Source organism: Eulemur rufifrons, chromosome 7 (genome assembly GCF_041146395.1).
Source record: "Eulemur rufifrons isolate Redbay chromosome 7, OSU_ERuf_1, whole genome shotgun sequence".
Taxonomy (NCBI): domain Eukaryota; kingdom Metazoa; phylum Chordata; class Mammalia; order Primates; family Lemuridae; genus Eulemur; species Eulemur rufifrons.
The window spans coordinates 173,735,377-173,756,011 of NC_090989.1; the positions used below are offsets into that span (position 1 = coordinate 173,735,377).

General features: G+C 38.4%; 1 protein-coding gene across 1 annotated transcript in view; it reads right to left on the reverse strand.

Annotated features, from left to right (window-relative positions):
- Window positions 1-20,635, reverse strand: part of FRMD4B (FERM domain containing 4B) — a 167,967-nt gene that overhangs the window by 68,777 nt on the left and 78,555 nt on the right. The window contains exon 5 of the mRNA XM_069473792.1: window positions 20,407-20,491. Within this exon, the coding sequence (XP_069329893.1) occupies window positions 20,407-20,491 (85 nt within the window). The remainder of the gene's footprint in view (window positions 1-20,406; window positions 20,492-20,635) is intronic.

Consider the following 20,635-nt stretch of genomic DNA (forward strand, 5'->3'; position numbering starts at 1 on the left):
ATGAAGTACAAATGTAAAGCATTTATCACAAAGCCTAGCACCCAAAGACTCTCTTAATGTTATTCAATGCACTGATTTTTATTAATACCTTGTTGCTTCTTAAATTCATATAATTATATCTATTTTTAGCTTAGCTACTTTATTCTGGGCCACTGTTCAAATTTCATGTAGTTCCATAAAATTGAATTATTTTTCATTATAATATGTCTCAATATCAGGACAAATGCTTTAATTTCCACATTAATCTTTGACACTCTCTTGCACTTATTTTCAAGGAAATTTTAAAATAATCTCATTCAATTTAAAAAAGATATAATAATTTTTGTTCCTCTTTGGAACCATAGCATGTCTCTACTAAAATCATTTTATAGTGATCATAAAGTTTTGTGATATACCTACAAAGATCACATACATCCTGTCTTAGATTTAATACTCAGTATTTTATATTTTGCTATATAAGTGGGCTTCTTTTTTCATCCTACTATTTGATTGTAATCATTATACAGGATTAATATTTTTAGTGTATTTAACTTGTAATCAATTTCTTCATCAAAGTTAATGATGTCAGTAAGTTTTAGCTAATTTATTTCCATTTTCTAGGCTCACAGTAAAGTTGTCTCCAAATAATATTTTGGTGCAGTTCTTTGGAATGCACATGATGTATCTGATTGCATTGTAGGAAATAGACATTTTACTTAACACATCTTAACTGCACTCTTCTCATACACTGCTGGTGGGCTATAAGTTGGTTTTGAACTAACTGTTTGGCAGGGTCTACTAAAACTTCATAGACATATAGACTATGGCCCAGAAATTTTACGCCTAGGTATACACCTAACAGACATGTTTACATATGTCTACATAAAGACAGGCACTAGGATCTTCATGCAAATGCTATCTGTAATAATCAAATACTGCAAGCTACCCAGATGCCCATCAAGGTAAATAACCCTTGGTATATTCATACTATATACTACTATTCAGCAGTGAAAATGAACAAGTTAGTCACCACTACATACAACAATATGGATGAATCTCAAAAACACATAATTTGAGCAAAAGAAACCAGACAATAAAAGAATACATACTGTATGACTCCTGTCATATAAAGTACAAAGTCAGCCAAAACTAATAAAATGCTGTTAAAAGCCATGGTAGTGGAGGGACATGGTAGGGCCTTCTCAGGTGCCAGTAATGTTCTGTTTCCTTGATGTTGATGTTACTTACACTGACGTGTTCAATTTGTGACAGTTCACTGAGCTGCCTACTTAGATTATATGTACTTTTCTATATGTATATTATACTTCAACATAAAGTTAAGAAAAAAACAACTCCTGATCTTACCTGTATCTTCTTACATCCTACTTAACGGCAACTCCATCCTTAATTACCTGGATCCAAGATCCCCAATGGCATTACCAGGCACAGACTTTGGCAGTGAGCAACGTACACAACTGTATTTGGTGACTCTGTTTATATCTTTTAATACATTATACATCTTATTTATTTTATTTATTGTCTGATGCCCCACCTGCTGTCACCCTGCCTAGTAGGTAAGATCCTTAACGGCATGAATTTTTATCTATTTTGTTTACATTTTAGGACCTAGAACACTGCCTGGCACACAGCAGGTGCTCAATATTTGTAGAACATGAACTGAAATAGTAGTGAAGTAAGAAGTTGGGGTATTTGTATCTTTTTAAAAAGGGAATGCTCCTTGTTTCTTGATTCACTATACAGTTGACTTGCCTTCCTTTTCAACTCAGGGTAAGGAATCCCAGCTTTTTGAACTATGGGGACGCAGCCCAGGCTTCACCATCTATGAGAACTGTAAGCATAGTACCTAGACAGCATTTCTAGATAAGCAAACTTACAATAGTACACACAAAGAGGTGTTAGATGTCAAAAAGTCATTCACTCGTCTCGTTTCACTTTCTACATGTATAAAAGGAAAATAATAAAATCTGTCCCACATACTTCATAGAGTTTTGAGGACAAACATAAAAACACGACACAAAGATGCTTTGAAAAAGTAAAAAGCACTACAAAAAAACCCCAAACCAGTACAGGTGTTTTTGTGGGTGTGTATCACAGTTTCAAAGACATAAGCATTACGACCCAAGTATCTGGGCAGACCGCTTCTCAGAAACTTGATCACAGTGAAGATAGGAGCAAAGAGAGAGAGAGAGAGAGAGAGAGAGAATATTTGTAGCATGGGAATTAGTGCTTGGCTGTGGGAGGATAAAACAAAAGAATATATGGATATGGAAATGAGAAAGGAGAGAAAAAGAAACAGATCACACTTTCCCTAGGTGCAGCCCAGGTATGGTTTGTGCAATGCGCTTTTACTTTTAGGGTGGATAGGTGGCATGTATTTTTTTCCTGGGATGAAGTTCTAACTAGTTTAAATAGAAATCAGATCTTGGTTTCTAGATACCATTCTCCACTGAAAGGGAAAAAACGGCCAATTCCAAGGCTACGGCAGCAGAAGTACAAAGAAAGCCTGGACTGCCTTATTGTGCCATAAAATACAGAAGTGCTCAAAAGTGACAGGGACAAGCCAAAAGGACACAGGCTATGACTTAAAGGGGATTCCACTGGCTAAACTGGAGCCATCTGAGCATCAAGATGAATGACAGGAATGAATTATAATACAGTGAATAAAAAGCAATTCTTAAGTCCATGCTGATACTGAAAAATATTTTTAAAGGGTGAGGATGGAAAAAAATGGAAAATGATTCTTTTTTTTTTTTTTTTTTTTTTTGAGACAGAGTCTCACTGTGTTGCCCGGGCTAGAGTGAGTGCCGTGGCGTCAGCCTAGCTCACAGCAACCTCAAACTCCTGGGCTTAAGCGATCCTACTGCCTCAGCCTCCCGAGTAGCTGGGACTACAGGCATGCGCCACCATGGCTGGCTAATTTTTTTTTCTATATATATTTTTAGCTGTCCAAATCATTTCTTTCTATTTTTAGTAGAGACGGGGTCTCGCTCTTGCTCAGGCTGGTCTCGAACTCCTGACCTCGAGCGATCCACCCGCTTCGGCCTCCCAGAGTGCTAGGATTACAGGCGTGAGCCACCGCGCCCGGCCGGAAAATGATTCTTTACAGATGAATACTAAGAAATATTGAAGATGACTGAATTAGAAAATCACCTTTTACAATTACTGTGGTATTAACTGACTTAGGCAAGATCAACACTGGAGGCCAAGATCATTGGGTCAAAAACGGGATGGTCAGATAGCCTCAAAATGTCAACTCCAGACAATTTATTAATTACAAAGGGAGAAGGTGACTTCACAATAGAGAAATCTGGCAGATACCACTTTAACTCAAATAAGACATGCTGGCATTGCATGCCTCCTTGTGAGATGTACTGAGAAGGACACAACATCATCTATGGAGTATTCCTGACATGGGAAAATTATTAGACTATTGGTTCTCAAACTTTGGTGTGTAGCAGAAGTACCTGAAGAGCTAATAAAAAATATGGAGGCCCAGGCTCATTGAAGTAGAATAGGCTGAGATAGGACAGGGTGTGGGTCTCCGTGTGTTCACTAAGTTCCCAGATGATTCTGAGACATGCCCCACATGATATGTGTTTGGAACCAGTGAATTAGACAAACCATATTTCACAAACTGAGAGATTTCTGCAAGGCTATCCTCTTCAAAAATACCAGTGTAATAAAGCCCAAAGAAGACTGTACACCCGTTCCTGATTATGGAGGGGACTTTAGAGTCATGACAACTAAATGCAATGTGTGATCCTACACTGGACCCTGGATCAGAATAGGAAACAAAAAGCTATAAAGAACAGACATCAGAGCAATATGAATAATGACCATACATCAGATATACACAATTAGTGAACTATGGTATTAACCTCAAAAAACTCTAAACTCCACGTGGACAGAGATATGTTTAACTCCCCACTGCACACCCAGTACCTATATAGTGCCTAGCACATAGCAGACATTCAATAAATAATTTTAAATGAATGAATCTATACTTCTTTAAAAAATTAAACCTTTTGATAATAATGTTCTACCAGAAAATGCTGCAAAACATATCTTCAGGACTGTGAGTCTTCCTTCTTCCAATTCTTATTTTTATTTCTCCCCTATTCTGAGGTCATGAGGCTCGACTTTATTCCCTTTAAGCCCAAGAAGAAAGAGACTGTGTCATGGTCAAATATCAGAGACTGGCTCCACCATTCTGCCAATATCTGAATCTTCTTTATAAACTCTTGCGCTAATACATTTTCAAAGCAAGGGAGTGAATGTTTATGAGACTGCCCTGGAAATTAGAGGTGTGGTGATCTACAGCCGAATTGTTATGCCATGTAAGAAAGGCAAGGAGCCTAAATAGGTCAGGCTCTGCTAATAGGCATGGCCGTTCCAAGGCACCCACATCTGATACATATGTGGGGAGACAATTAGACAACAGATGAATAACCATTATTAAACAAACACTTAGAACCAAGCTCTCAACTTCTGTGCTTACCCTTATGCATTATAAGACTACATACGCAGCAGACTTTAATTATAGCATTCTAATTGCTTAAATGCACCCTGGCACCAATTTACCATGACAATTTGAATTTGTAGCAGCAGAGTGCTCTGATGGAAAACTATTTTTTTCCCTATTTTAAAAAAAAAGAAAAAGTTCAAGGTGCTTACAAGATAATCAAGGATGATTCGAGGGAGAAAGGATGAATCAGGAAGAAGAAAGTTAGGTCATGATGTTAAAATTAAGCCTTTGGGTAAAGAAGTCCTGCTGAAGTTAGTATCTATCTGGATGTTTTGCATGAGTAAATATGCAGGGATACTTTTTTTTTTTTTTTTTGAGATAGGGTCTCGCTCTGTTGCACGGGCTAGAGTGCAATGGCATCATCAAAGCTCACTACAACCTCAAACTCCTGGGTTCAAGTGATCCTCCTGCCTCAGCCTCCCAAGTAGCTGGTACTATAGGCATGTGCCAACATGCCTGGCTAATTTTTCTATTTTTGGTAGAGATGGGGTCTTGTTCTTGCTCAGGCTGGTCTCGAACTCCTGGCCTCAAGCGATCCTCCTGCCTTGGTCTCCCAAAGTGCTAGAATTATAGGCATGAGCCACCACGGTTGGCCCAGGGCTACTTTTATTTTTCGGTCTATTATGCACCTATCTAATTGGGCCTTCCATTTGTTGTTTTTTTTTTTCCAATAGTGCATCCCTTTTTAAAAATATTTTCCCTAACATTCTCCTTTTATGTCATAATTGTGATTATGTATGCTCAAGTACTTCTTATCAATGAGAACATTTTATGACATAGTCCTCTTGGAAATTTTGGAATAATATTGTCAATAACAACCAAAAATAGATAAACACATCTATTAAGTGTTTATTATCTGTTCCAAGAGCATTACATATATATTAATTCATTGAGTCCTCGGGACGACCCTGTGAGAAAGCAATGTTATCACCCCCATTTCATAGGTGACGATATTGAAGCTTAGGAAGGTACAATAATAATAAAAGAGCCACGCAGCCTGTAAATGGTGGAGCTGAGACTGAAAGCTCGACAGTCAACACCCTCCCTTCCGATTTCTTCCACCATTCACGTCAAGCATCCAGCCGAACCATGGATTGTCTCTTCAAGGAGTGAATAAACAATCTTGGTTGGTGTCCAACACCGTGAACTACTGATTTCACTTGAGCCAAGAGAACACAGTACTCTTACAAGGCGCACTTTCCATGTTTGGGTTTTTTTTTTGTTTGTTTTTGGACAGAGTCTCACTCTGTCATGCTGGGTAGAGTGCAGTGGCATCATTACACTCACCACAACCTCAAATCCTGGGGCTCAAGGGATCCTCCTGCCTCAGCCTCTTCAGTAGTTGGGACTACAGGCGCCCACCACCACTCCCGGCTAATTTTTATCTATTTTTGGTAGAGATGGGGGTATCGATCTTGCTCAAGCTGGACTTGAACTACTGACCTCAAGTGATCCTCCTGTCTTGGCCTCCCAGAGTTCTAGGATTATAGGCATGAGCCACTGTGCTCGGCACCACATGTATTCTTCATAAACTTACAGTTGTGACCATCTGTGGCTGATTCATCAGGCTTACCTGAAATGTATATCTTAGTCTATTTCTTAATAAATACACATTGCAAAGGTTCTCCAAAATAGCATTCATCTTAGGCCTACTTAATTATGACATGGAAGTCTTCTATTCAATTCCTTCTTTCTGAAATATATAAAGAACCTCCTCCTTAGGCCCCTTAAGCATGTGAAGCAAAACAGAAAGGCAAATGACATCTGCTTCTAATGTGGGTTAAGAAATAGATGACAGATAGATACATGATAGATGGATAGAGACAGTTGGTATGGGTGAGCTGGCTTCTCCAAGTTTCTTTGCCATACTTCTTTGGAAATACAAGATTGGTATCTTTAAGCAGGAAACATACAAAGAAATCTGATTTCTAAAATAATGAGAAAATATATTACAGAGCCTTTTCATGCATTGGTGTCCAAATTCCTAGATTTTAAGATTTTATATTTTCAGCTAAATGGACTATTTACCTCCTCCTCTTTCCTTTCAAGCACTTATCTGGCATTTTATATGACTTTATTTGAGTCAAAATTTAGCTGTAAGGAAATTCTTATTGCCCATTTCTGAGATGATGGTGTACCATAAATATCAGTACTGGGTTTAAATGTTTTAGGATAATTCATATTAAATCACACCATTATGAAATACAGGTCTTCCAACTGGATTTTTAGTAGCTCTTCTCAATGTGTTCAACAAATATTTGATTGCCGCCCTGGAGCTGGCAATACACCAGTGGACAAATAATTCAATCTTTGCAAATTTACCTGCTAGTGCCAACTGGAGGGCATTTTCCTTGTCTTCTACTTTATGACTATGTCCTTGTACATCTTTGGGCCTCAGTTTTTTTAATCTGTGAAAAGGAGGGGCAATGATGTTGCCCTTCACCATCTCAGGGGGTGGTAAAGGCCAAGAACACACCACAGATGAAAAGGCCTTGGGGATATGAGATTAAAAATGACCTGTGTAATAAGTTATTATTATGAAAACTTTGATTTTCACACATGCACCAGGCACCATATATCTGAATGCTCTCGGTTTAAGACAAACATAATTTCAATGTCAGGAAAACATAAAGGGAAAACCACATGAAACAGGGAAAGGTGAAATACTTATTATAAAACTTGCAATAGCCCTTTAAAATACAGTATTAGATTTCTTTGTTCCTTGTGGACTGGCTAGTCTTCAAACCAGCTCTGATGTTTAGTTTAGTGACTTTACTTGGTACTATCTATCTTCTGATGACTGGTTATTATAATAAGGCACGGTCACCCATCTGTAGACAGAACTTAGAGGCTGCAAAATTCAATTTCTCTTCCTGATCCTTTAAATTATTTCTGAATCTTAAAATGAGCTGAGGATTAAAACACACACACTCGCATGTGTGGGAGCACACACACACACACATTCGCATACACAAACACTGTGAAATCCCAAATGTTAAAACTCAGCCAGGTTAGCAGATCTACTGAATGTATTTTAGTTCTTGGTAACTATTCAAATTGTTGGTTGTTGAACTACATGAAATAATTCCAGGACAAGAACCATGAATGTGATGCTGAAAAGAATGGATTGGTTACAGATGAATATGCTTCGTGTTCTGTTTGGTTAAATTGGGCTAAGACTAATACTCTTTCTTAAGGCACTCTCAGTATGCATAGTAATAGGTCTTTCCATGAAAGTATACTTAAAAAGGTCTCTTTTGGCCAGGTGCAGTGGCCTATGCCTATAATCCTAGCACTCTGGGAGGCTGAGGAGGGAGGATCACTTGAGCTCAGGAGTTCGAGACCAGCCTGACCAAGAGTGAGACCCTGTCTCTACTAAAAATAGTAAAAATTAGCTGGATGTGGTGGTGCAAGCCTGTAGTCCCAGCTACTCAGGAGGCTGAGGCAGGAGGATCACTTGAGCCCAGGAGTTTGAGGTTGCTGTGAGCTAGGCTGACTGCCATGGCACTCTAGCCCGGCGACAGAGTGAGACTGCCTCAAAAAAAAAAAAAAAAAAAAAAAAGTCTCTTTGCCATAAATTGGCAGTCAGAACTGTAAAAAATTATCAAAACATCTTTCTAGGTTTCAGGAGAACGTTTCCCTCTCAAAAACAGTCACATTTTGAGTATTCAGGAACTCATTCTCGACTTTTGTAATGATGCACTTCTCTAATTTTTCTTCCATCCCTGCTTTTTTGCTGCCTATATGGTAAGAAAAAAGGGAAGTCAATTATATTCAGGACAGGTTGGCTGGATGGTCAGGGTGGGAGAACATATTAGAAGACTTGGCTAAAATGAGGTTTCAGGATTAACTGGATTCCCTGTGTGTATACGCTCAATGCCCCTCTGTCCTGGAGGCAATCAAAAGTTGATGACTTATTTCCTCGGAACTCTAAGAAAAAAACGTTTGAATCTAAGAGTAAAGAAGTGTGTTAACCTATCCTTGTAGCTGATTTTACGATTCTCCTAAATGTCTCCAAAAGACATTTACAGTGAGTATAGCAGCAAAGGTTATAACAGATATGCTGAGATTTTTGTGCTTTAAAACCTGATCATGCAATGCTAAAATTGTATTCCGATAGGCTCAGTATATTAAATTTCAAGGTTACGAGTACACTATCAACTCTGGAAAATTGAATTTAGGAAGAGTAGCTCTATCTTAGGTAGTGAAAACAAAATAAGATTGAAAGCTGAAAGTGTCTAACTTTATGGCTGTTACTCAGAATTGATTTTTAATTTGACTTGACCCTTTCAAAAGCCCATTTTGCAAAATTTGATCAACTTAGTTGCTAATGTAAACTACATTTATTTTGCTCACTAGACAAATATTCACTGAGGGCCTATAGAGCGTGCCAGGCTCGGTGTCACTGGTCGGAAGATAAAGATGTACCCTGGTCTCAAGAGTTAGCACAGTTGGGGGGTTGGGTTAACAGATGTAGAAAGGAACAATTCAACACAACAGGAAGAGTTACAAGTATTGAAAGGATGTTTTGGAGATTGGAAGAATCTAACTCTCTTCGGGAAATGGTGAGGTGGTTGACAAGGGAAGGCAGAAATTGCTTAAGGGGCAGGGACTCTAGAGTTGAGTTCTCAAGGATGAGTAGAAATTTGCCAGAGGGGAAGGACGGGGGTAGGGGGGGTGGGGGTGGGGAGAGAAAGGCATTCAGCAGAGAGACAAGTCTATAACAAAGAAACGCAGGGAGGCTTGACAAAGACCAGAAGGTATCATCAGGGAAGGAGCAGTTATTTCAGTCTGACCACAGAGTGAGTGTGGGAAGAGCTAGAGTGATGTGCCAGGGCTTGCATGTCCTATAAAGGGGCTGGATATGCAATACTAGTGATAATAATAGCAAAAATATGAATAGCTGTGAGGACTGAATCAAAAGGAAAAAAATATGTATAGTTAAAAAGGGTCTGTGTCAGACAGTGTTCTATACACTTTACATATATATTAACTCATCCATTGAGGTAGAAACTATTATTATTGTCATTATTATTTTTGAGACAGAGTCTCGCTCTGTTGCCCAGGCTAGAGTACCGTGGTGTCAGCCTAGCTCACAGCAACCTCAAACTCCTGGGCTCAAGTGATCTTCCTGCCTCAGCCTTCTAGAGTAGCTGGGACTACAGGTGCGTGCCACCACGCCTGGCTAATTTTTCTATTTTTAGTAGAGACAGGGTATTGCTCTTGCTCAGGCTGGTCTCGAACTTGTGAGCTCAAGAGATCCTCCCGCCTCAGCCTCCCAGAATGCTAGGATTACAGATGTGAGCCACCATGCACAGCCTAGAAACTATATTATCTTCACTTTATAATCAATGAAACAGAGGCTTAAAAATGCAAGTGACATGCCCAGGAGAGAGCCAAAGCCATGTTTTTGAACCCATGCTGCCTGGTTTCAGAGTCCAAATTCCCATAATACAGTCCCCCTCTGTAGGTTGCTGAGAGCTGGCTAAGATGTCAAGCAGGAGAGGTGGTGGGTACTGGCCTTACTGATTTTATATTCTTTTTTTTTCCCCCCCTTTTGAGACATAGTCTCACTCTGTTGCCCAGGCTGAAGTGCAATGGCATCATCATAGCTCACTGTAACCTCAACTCAGCCTCCTGAGTAGCTGGGACTACAGGCATGTGCCACCACATCCATTTATTTAAAATAAATGTTTTTTAAAGTTCTGATTCTCTGGTTGAAATTTTTTTAATTTTTTGTAGAGATGGAGTCTCACTATGTTGCCCAGGATGGTCTCAAACTCCTGGCCTCAAAAGATCCTCCTGCCTTGGCCTCCCAAATTGCTGGGATTACAGGTTGAGCCACCTTGCCCCACCTGATTTTACATCCTAAAGTGCCTGAATTCTGCCATCCATTTGTTCATTCTTTAATCATTCACTCATTCATTTATTCACCCATTCAACAACCTTTACCTAACATCTAGATCCTAGAGATTCTCACATAAAGAAAACCTGGTCCCAATACTGAATGTGTTAGTGTATATTTGATGAAATAAAAATGTGAATTTTCAAGGCCTCCCTGTGCTCCTTCTGCATGCTACATAATGATTCTTAAAATCTAAGGACAAACAGAGTACAGGATGAAGAGAAGACAAGATCAAAGTAGCTGAAATGTATAAAGAGTTAAAAGTCTAACAAAACTGATCTCAACCAAACAAAAATGTATGCACAAAAAAGAAATGTGTCAAAACAGTAACATTTATTCTCTGGTATTGAGATTATATATCCTTTTTTGATTTGTTGTACTTTTGTGCATTTTCTAAATTTTCTACAATGAACCAGTATTATTTTTACAATGGGAAAAAACATGCTAGTTGTTGTTAATATTAATAGTACACCTTTTGCTTTTCTAGATAAAGCAATTAAAAGTTTTTAATGTCCACTGAGCTTTGTCTGGTGAGAAAGAGGACTGTTTTTCTAATGGAAGGAAAATGATTAGCAAAATGTTTTTATTCTCTCGATACAGCTTTGATGAGGTTAATTTTAGTGAATATACTTTTGTCTTTGTTTTTCTGATTTAAAATTAATTCAAGCTTCCTGTTTAAAAAACTGGAAAAGTATTACTTAGAAAGCAAAAGCTTTTCCATAATCTCACTCCAAAAGATAATAAAAATTTTTACTATGCTATACATTTTTCAATTTTTTCCCTATGAGTACATTATATGTAAGTAAATAATAGTTAAAAAATTATGCTATGTTCACTGTTTTGTACCTTGATTCTTTTTAATATTTATTTATTTACTTATTATGTCAGAGTATTACGGGGGTCCAAATGCTTTGGTTACATAAATTGCCTTTGCACCACCCGAGTGAGAGCTACAAACATGCCCATCCCCCACACAGTGTGTGCTGCACACAATTCTTTTTAAATTTAACAACATAATTTGGATTTGTTTCCATGTTAGTCAAGGAGGCCTATCCTATTATTTTTAATGGCTGTACAATGTCCTACCATACAAATAATTTGTAATTTATATAATCAATTCCTATTCAAGTATATTTAGGCAGTTTCCAGTTTCCTACCATTAGAAATAATAATACAAAAGATCTTTTTATATGTATCTCTTCATATTTCAATAAAGTCTTCCATGGAATAGATTCCTACACTTGGTATAGTGCTGGGTGACAACATAAACTCTTAATTTTAATGGAGATGGCCAAATTGCGCTCCGGAGCTACATGGGCTTTTAACAGAGCTTTGATGCCTCCAGATTCACACGCCCAAACGCAAATGGCATTCAGATACTAAGGGCGTTATGCAATGTGCTCTATCACCCTGAGTGTGGTAAGAGCACGTTTTGGGATGATCGTCCGAGACTCTCACCAAGTCCACTGATGAAACGGCATGCCTAATAAGGTCTCGGTCAAGACATGGGGTAAGAGGGAGAATAAAAATAAACATGATTGCATAGTCTTGCAATAACTGTTTTTTAATAGGATTACTAATGTTTGGCTCACTTGTATTTCCACATTTGTTCAAAGCACAGAGAGATGAGTACTTATTACAAAAGAAAAGGGAACACAGTAAAATCTATTAAAGCCATACTGAGCCATTTTCTCTTCTGTCTTGATATGTTACCTACTCCTGCTAAGCCTGGAGCAGAGGGGGTCCGAAGTGGTTTGGTACCCAGGTCAACTTTTCTTGACTGACTCCAAAGATGTTTTACTTAAAGAATCGAAATAGACCTTGGTTTTATCCTGAGGCCAGATTTAACAAGCGGCAACACCCAAGAGGCTTATGGTTGTCTTTTTGGGCTTTATTATTTAATAGTATGGTATATATCTAGAATAGCATTTTCAAAAGTGTGGTCAGTGGTCCATTAATAAGTATTGCTTAAAAGAATTCCATATACAGATAAGTTTGGAAAATTTTAGGTTTAACAACATCAAACAGGTTTGTGTATTGCAAGACTTCTTGAAGCACTAATATGTCAAGGTATGTCGTGAATTTCCAAGAAAGTAGTATAATAATCAGTTTCTTAAACTCTTTTTGGTATGAAAGTATCTTGTGATCCTGAGCTAGATTCTTGAGCTAAGATCTAAAGTATAATAGGTGTATGTGTATGTGTGTGTTTGATTTTAAAATCCTACTTCTGTCTGTAAGATTCCTCATATTGCAGAGCTAGGAAAATGTCCCAAACTTCTTTTTATACTACTTTAGGAAAGATCAACAAATAATATCAAAGGATTCCAGGCATGCTCAGTCTCTCCAAGGTCCCTGGCATCTTTTAGAAATATTATGTCTTGGAAAGTATCATCAGACACATTGCCTTTAAAATAAACACAACACACACTATACACATACAAATGAAAAGATCCTTATGACTTTGGCCATAGGAAGGTCTGAGTGCTAAATATTATCCTGATAATCATCACTCATCAGAGATCCTGGCCCTTAACAGCAGTGCAATACTTTTTGTTGTTGTTTAATGAATGAATGAATGACAACAGACAAATACAATGGTTTCCGGAGCCAGACCGCCTAGGTTTGATCACCCTACTACTAATGAGCTACTTAACCTTGGCCAAATTATTTAACCTATTTATGCCTGCATTTCCTTATTTGTTGAAGTAGTAATAAATAACAGTAGCCATTGTTGGGAGTGGTAAATGAACTAATACATGAGAAAAATTGGCTCCTGCTACTTGGTAAGTTCTCAGTAGAGTTGAGCTGCCCTCTCCCTTCTCCTCCTTCCCAGCTCTGCAGAAAAGGGAGCTGAGGTGTGCATGGTCTCCACCACAGAGCACCCTGTGGGCCCCACTTGCTTTCCCACATTTTCTGTCTTTTCATTATCATCAGAATGTTACACACACCAAAAGGGACACGATGGCCAATACTATTTTAATTTGCCAAGCTTATCTTCAGATCACTGATTTTAAAAAAAGGGTGGTGGTGGTAAATGTCGGCTGATGACTGAAATCACAGATATGGCTGGTCCAGAAGGCCTCCAAGAATAATAACCTGGGGCAAAGCCCACAGTCCCACTTCACACGCTTAGGCTTCTCCCAGCAGGCAACAGGTTGTCCAAGGTGGACCGCAGCCTGTATGTCGAGTGCTCCCAGGGTTCCCCAGTATCAGTTTCGGGATTTCCACATCATTGCCACCTGGCACAGGTGATTGTTTTGGGAAGGCAAGGTGTGCTCCTCTGCATTCTTACGGAGGAAGCCAAACAGGTTCCAGGGCCCTCACTTAACGCCTCAGACAACTGCGTGTGCTCTGACCAAGAACACTTGATCCACAGGGGCAGCTGCTAGCTTTCTTTTAGGGTCTGTTCCAATATGACTGCAAATGCGCTCCTGAAATATCTTTTCAGAAGTGGTGTTTTGTCCCCAAGTCCAGCCCGTAGCAGCCCCTTGGCCCTGAATGTACAGAAACATCTTCACTACTATGGGTTAAGAGCATCAACATGTACAACAGTGTTTGGAATTAAGGGAAAGAGACAGCTTAAACTCAGGATGCCATGGATATGCCTCTTCCATGAGGCAGAAAACTGTCACCCATCAAGAGGCAGTGTGTGTAGTGGTTAACCACATGGACTCTGGCACCATACTGTCTGGGGTGAATCTTGGCTCCTCCAAGGGTTAGCCATGTGACCTTGTGCACGTTATATCACCTCTGAACCTCAGTATCCCCATGTGTAAAATGGGGGATAATGATAGAACTTACCTAATAGGGTCAGAGTGAGAACTAATTAACACATACAGTAAGTACCTTGCAAGTCACATGTATTCAATACTTAATAGTTGCTATGGTCTGCCCTACTCTGTAAGCAGTGGGAACAACAGCGCCTGAGTTTTAAGTTACTGAAGACACTTTTATATCCAAAGAGCAGTGACTAAAAAGAAGCTGAGACAAATGAGAGATGCTTTTAAGGGCCAGGGTCTCCTGATGGCTGGTATAACCAGCCAAGGACACTTTTCCCACCTACCAGTTCTCTGGCATTAAGCAAACTATCTGACTACTCTGTGCCTCAGTTCTTTAATTTGTAAGAGGGGATCATAAGTTTCCATCTTTATGGGCTACAGTGAGGATCAAAAGCAATGAAATGGATACCACTCAGCATTGTGCCGGCTCATGATGAATGTTCATAGAAGGCTCTTTGGACATTTCTTTCCTTCCTATTAGTCTCAGAGGTACAAATGGATTTCATATCTTCTTAAGGTGAAATGTCATTTTTTTTTTTGTTTGTTTGTTTTTAACTGCTAGTAAAGAAGAGGAGGAGAATTGAAAAGATTTCTTTCTAGAGTCTTATCTCCGGACCTTGATTCATATTTCTCAAGGCGAGTTTTAATGTGTATTAAACATTCTGTAGGTTTAACATACAGAAAAACCCTGTGTTTCTTCAACTGAAGTGTGCAGAAGAAACACCCCAAAACCTTTTTAAAAAGGCTGATTTTCAGCTCCATCCCCAATTCTGAATCTGAGGTCTGGAGAGGGGAAGAGAGACAGGAGCCTAAAAATGTTCCTAAAAATGAGGGTTTGTTTGTAAATCTGATAAAAGTAGACATCGGTCACCCAGCGAAAAATGCTGCCATAATCATTTTGAAATGGGAAAAACAGGGGCTCAGCAAAGTTAAGTACTTTTCCCAAGATCACACAGCTGGTACAGCCCAGAGATAGCCCTAGACCCGAGAACTTTCCTTAGAATTACATTTCCTTGTAAAGATCAAAACATATTATTTCTAATATATTTTCTCATATTGAAAATTATAGCTGGTCATGGTAAATAGAAAACAGAAACACCAATCATTTGTATTACTTTATAAGGACAGGCATATATTAAGCTAAATTTTATCAAAACTACTACTAAGGTAGATTTTTTTTTTTTTGCAGAGAACAAATTTTATTTTCACTGATATTTAAATTGAGATTTAAAGTATCAGAAGGAAAATCAAGAAATCCTCAGAGCATTTCCAGTTTTAAACAGCCTTAAACAGTGCTGGCAGGTAGCAGGCACCCAATAAATAATTGTTAAATAATGCTTTTACATCTACTTAGCTCTAACCATGGTTGAATTTGGCCTATACATCAATGGCTTCACAACTGACCTCTACAAGAACTAGTTATCTATAAGACTATTGACCTTTAACTAACATCTAAAAGATTAGAGGAAAATCTAACAGGGCCTTTGATTTTTTTAAAAAACATCAGACTGGACATGAAAATTTCTCACTCATTCTTTGATGAAGATTGTAATTAGTGTTGACTACAGCATTGCTAAATGTTATTCAATAATACCCGGAAAATGAAATTTTTAACATTATAAATGTTCAATTTGTCAGTAAATATAGATATTTTCATGTGTTTCCTCCTATCAAATTATACATTTTTGCTTATCACTTGCCTTCTTGGGAAACAAGGCTTGATCATCAACAACATTTATTCATTTATTTAGTCAACAATTCACTGAATGCCCAATTTGTGCTATATTGTGTACACAAGAGTTTTCCGGTAAACAAAAGTGAAAAATCTTTATCTTTTTTTTCAGACTATCCTGGATATCCAAACTTAGAAATTGAGGCACAATATTTCTTTCAACACATTTAAGTGTTACCAATGGTTTATTCTTTATGCAATATGGGCAATGATATTTACAAAACCATTAGGACCTACCCAGTGTTCCGAATGACATACTCATGAGGCTGAATTTTGTGACTATAAACCCATATTTACATAGCTATGTAGAGCTTCAGCCACTGCATTAAATCTTATCACAGCCATATTTCTTACTAACCAAGTATGTAAAAAGACATTGTGGTTTTGTCAGTATTTGCAAATAAGAACTCTCTTTTCCTGCCTGGATATTTCTGTCCTCAGTGGAAAGAAGGAACTAGCTGTAGGGGAAAGCTGTGTGGCAGGGAAGAAGTGTGTGTAGGGGGTGATTAGAGGTGCTGAACATGTCACTGGCGGGAAGAACGTCCCCTGTGCAGTGTGGAGGGGAGCCCCACTCACTCTCAGCTCTATCAGGGAGCCCTGAGTTAGCAGCAGCTACCAACCATCCCAGTGACTCACTCTGCCAATCAATAAATCCACCTACGTGTGTTCTACAGCTGAGGCTATGTTCTCATTGGACTTATTTACTTCTGTGGCCATGGTCCAGATGATATTCCTTATGTGGAATGTTCTCAAATAATCATACATCTTAAGAAATTACTTGAGAGGTCCTTTACCAAAAGCTACCTAATCCTGTAACATCTCTTGGAATTGTTTGTTACCAGCCATCTGTATAATAATTAGATAGAAAATATCCAACCCTAAATTCCTACAATTAAATTTTATTTTATTATTTTATTTTGTGTTATTTTTATGGTCTCCAGCCTAGAGAATCTATAACTAAATTTTTAAAAATTATCTCAAAAACAGTCATAGTCCTTTACAATATTATGGTTTTTTTTTCTTTTTTCTTTTAGCATATTATAGCGGTACAAATGTTTAGCTTACATATATTGCCCTTGCTCCACCTGAGTCAGAGATTCAAGCATGTCCATCCCCCAGTACAATACTATGTTTTGTAAAAATTCTAAATTCTTTGACAAGTCAGGAAACACTCTCACTTAGAAAGGAGCTCCCAGCAACTGACATTCATAAGATGGAGTAGAATTTGAAAGAATTCTGATTCTCATGACTTCCTCAAGACAAACACAATTTAGCATACAAAGCTACCAGAGAAATATCATGAGTTAAAAATTTGCATCCTAACTGTCATTGCATTAGCCACAAAGCAAACAAGTGATCCAGAAGACGGTTTCATTGGACCCTGGCCAGCTGGGCAGTGAAACATATCACAAGGGGCAATTGTATTTCTCCACACAGGAGAGGGTGGCCAACTGTGGTTTATGAAATGTGTTCCTGACTCAGTAAATGCTGCGTTTGCTATATAGGTATCTACTCATCAGTCAACCCTCAGTTTTGAAGGAAACTCAAGTCTCAGAAAAGAGGGCTGTAGTAAAGCCTTTGGTGCTGGGAACATTTTACCTTCCCCATAGAATTAGCCAAAAACTCTGGTTTGAATATTTTCACTGCTGACAAGGTAGAGTAACAGGGACTGAATTTACCCTCTCACCTGAAAGCACTTAAAAAACCAGACAAAATGTATAAAACAACAGTTTTCAAAATGCTGAATATCTGGCAATGAAGGGCAGTAAACCTTGAACAAGGTGAGCCCTCTGACTGCCCCCACTTACTGTCAAGAGAGGGTTCCAGGCTGTGGAGGGAGAAACACAGTGGAACGTGGTGAACTCCCTGAGTTAAGGAAATGGAGCTGAGAGACTGAGGAAATCACAATGAATAGAATTTGCAGAACAGAGCACCAGAGAAAAGGCAGCTGCACAGAGAGAGAAACTTGAGGACCCTAGAGGGTCTCCTTTGAGTATGCAGCAGAATACTGACCACTGCATGTACGCAAGGAAATGACCCAAAGTTGGGGACCGTCTGAAAGGATGACAGGGAAGAGTGCCTAGTCTTCATACAGGGCTGGCAACAGTGGCTGATCCCACCAGCCAGACTGGAAAAACTCATAATTCATGGAGCATTGACTAGAGTACTCAGAAAGTCAGTAATGGGGAATAATTAGCAGTAGAATGAGCACTGCTCTGGGCCAGCCTAATAAATCATAAAAGACCTGAAAAAAACCAACCTATATCCCGGTAATTAAACTTCAACCCAAAATACATGTCAAGAATATTTATAGGAGTACAAAAAATATACAGCATTCAAAAGATAAAATTAAGGATGTCTAGCATCCAATAAAATATTACCAGACATTCAAATAGGCAGAAAAACAAGATCCATAATAAAGAGAAAAATAAATCAAAACCAACCAGGACCGACACAGATATTAGAATAAGTAAACAAGGACATTAAAATAATCATTATAACTCTATCTCACATATTCAAAAAGTTAGTCATATGCAAGATGTAAAGAAGATTCAAACCAAACTTGTAAAAGATAAAAACTCCAATATGCTGCATGAGATTAACGGCAGATTAGATTGCAAAAGAAAATAAGAGTGAAATTGAAGACACAGCAATAGAAACTATGTATGATAAAACACCAAAAAAAAAAAAAAAAAAGCTAAAGAAAAAGCATCACTGAACTGTGGGACAACTTCATGTGGCCTAGTATATGAATAACTGGGCTTTACAAGTAAGGCAAGAGTGAGGACAAAAAAAAAAAAAAAAAATCTAAAGAGATAATGGCCGAAAAATTTCCAAGTTTGATGATAACAATAACCTAAAGGTCCAAGATGCTCAATAAATGCCAATCACAAGAAATGAGGCAAGTCATACTAAGGCACCTCTTAATCAAATTGCTCAAAGCAGTGATAAAGAGCAAATCTTAAAAGCAGCCAGAGAAAAAGACATTACATAGAGAAGCACAAAGATAAGGATGACAGCAGACTTCTCATCAGAAACAATGCAAGAAAATAGGGAATCAATATTTTTAAAGCATTAAAAGAGAAAAACTGCCAACATACAATTCTACACTCCGTGAAATATCTTTCAAAACCAAAGGCAAATAAAGATGTTTTCAGACACAAGCTGAAAGAATTCATCACTAGGAAGCTCACACTACAAGAAATGCTAAAGGTAGTCCTTCAGGCAGAAGGAAAATTATAACAGACAGAAATACTGATCTACACAAAGGAATGAAGAGCAACAGAAGTGGTAACTATATGGGTAAATATATAAGATTTTTTATATTGTTTAAATGTCTTTAAAGATAAATGAATGTGTACATAAAAACAACAATGCCATTTGTATCTATAACGTATCTAAAAATAACTGTATGACATCAAAAGCAGAAAGGATGAGGGGGAGAAATAGAAGTATACTACTGTGAAGGTTCTTGTGCTACATGTGAAGTGGTATAATATCACTTGAAGGCAGACTGCATAAGTCAAAGATATATACTATAAACGCTAAGGCAACCATGAAAATAACAGAGCTATAGCTAATATCCAACAGAAGAGGTGAAATGAAATCATAAAATGCTCAATAAATCCAAAAGAAGGCCTGGAAGCAGTCCTAGAATCCGGACAGGGAATTCTGAGATCCTGAGCATTGAGACCATAACATACAAGGGAGGAGCTAGGCTACCGATGAGCACCTCTTGGCCCACGGCCTCCTTCCCCTTGCCGTGGCTTGAGGAGGCCAGAGTGGAGGCCTCTAAAGCAATGCCAGTCTGCAAGGAGATAACACAAAACTTGAGAGTGTTTACAAACTTTTATAGCAATTTGACATGGCTGCAACATCCCAGCATGGGATTATTTTTCTAGCAATGCATGTTTATTGAATTTTATAAAAATAATCTGCCCTTGATGGATTAGGTAGAAATAAGAAACAGTAAAACAAATCAAAAAACCTCACCACAGGGAGCTAAGAAAACACGTGGCTCTGAGCAGTCCCCCTTCCCCAGATCTAAGGTGGGTGGCACGTGTGTGCAGAGTCTGAACTGATAGAAGACTGGTTTTGAATTGTGGTAAGTGAAGGGCATACCTCGTTAAAAAACATTTCTGGCCTAGAGGTTTTGTTCGTAATCTGATTGATCCAGCTTTGTGTCTTTCTGGGTCATTCTGTGTGGAGTATTCGCTGCATTTAAAGAGGCGGTGATTGTATGTAAGCAGGACTCCTCTGCAGATGGTTGTCTTCCCAGCTCAGTATTTGGGAAGAGCTGCCATTTGTGTGTGTGTTTGTGGGGGTGGGCTGGGGCGTGTTAGGAAATATCCATGGAAAAGAGTGAGGCCTTTTTTCTTGGTTTGAATGTAAGAACAGACATTTCTCCCTGTAATTCCTGTCACTCTTGGGGTATTCAATGAACAAGACAAGCAGGGCACTTTACCTTGTGTACACAGGACTTTGCATTCAGGAAAAACAGCTCCACGGTGGTTTTATCCTTTAAGAACGATATGCTCTCAATGTAAAACCTGAAAAACAGCACAGGAGTATATTCCTTCAGATTTATTTCCTTTTCTCAGCATGGTTTCACGTTTTCATTTAGTGCTCCCCAAAAGCAGAGAGAGAATTTTGAAGAACTGTTGGATGATTGTGCTTTATTTTCCTTTTTTAAA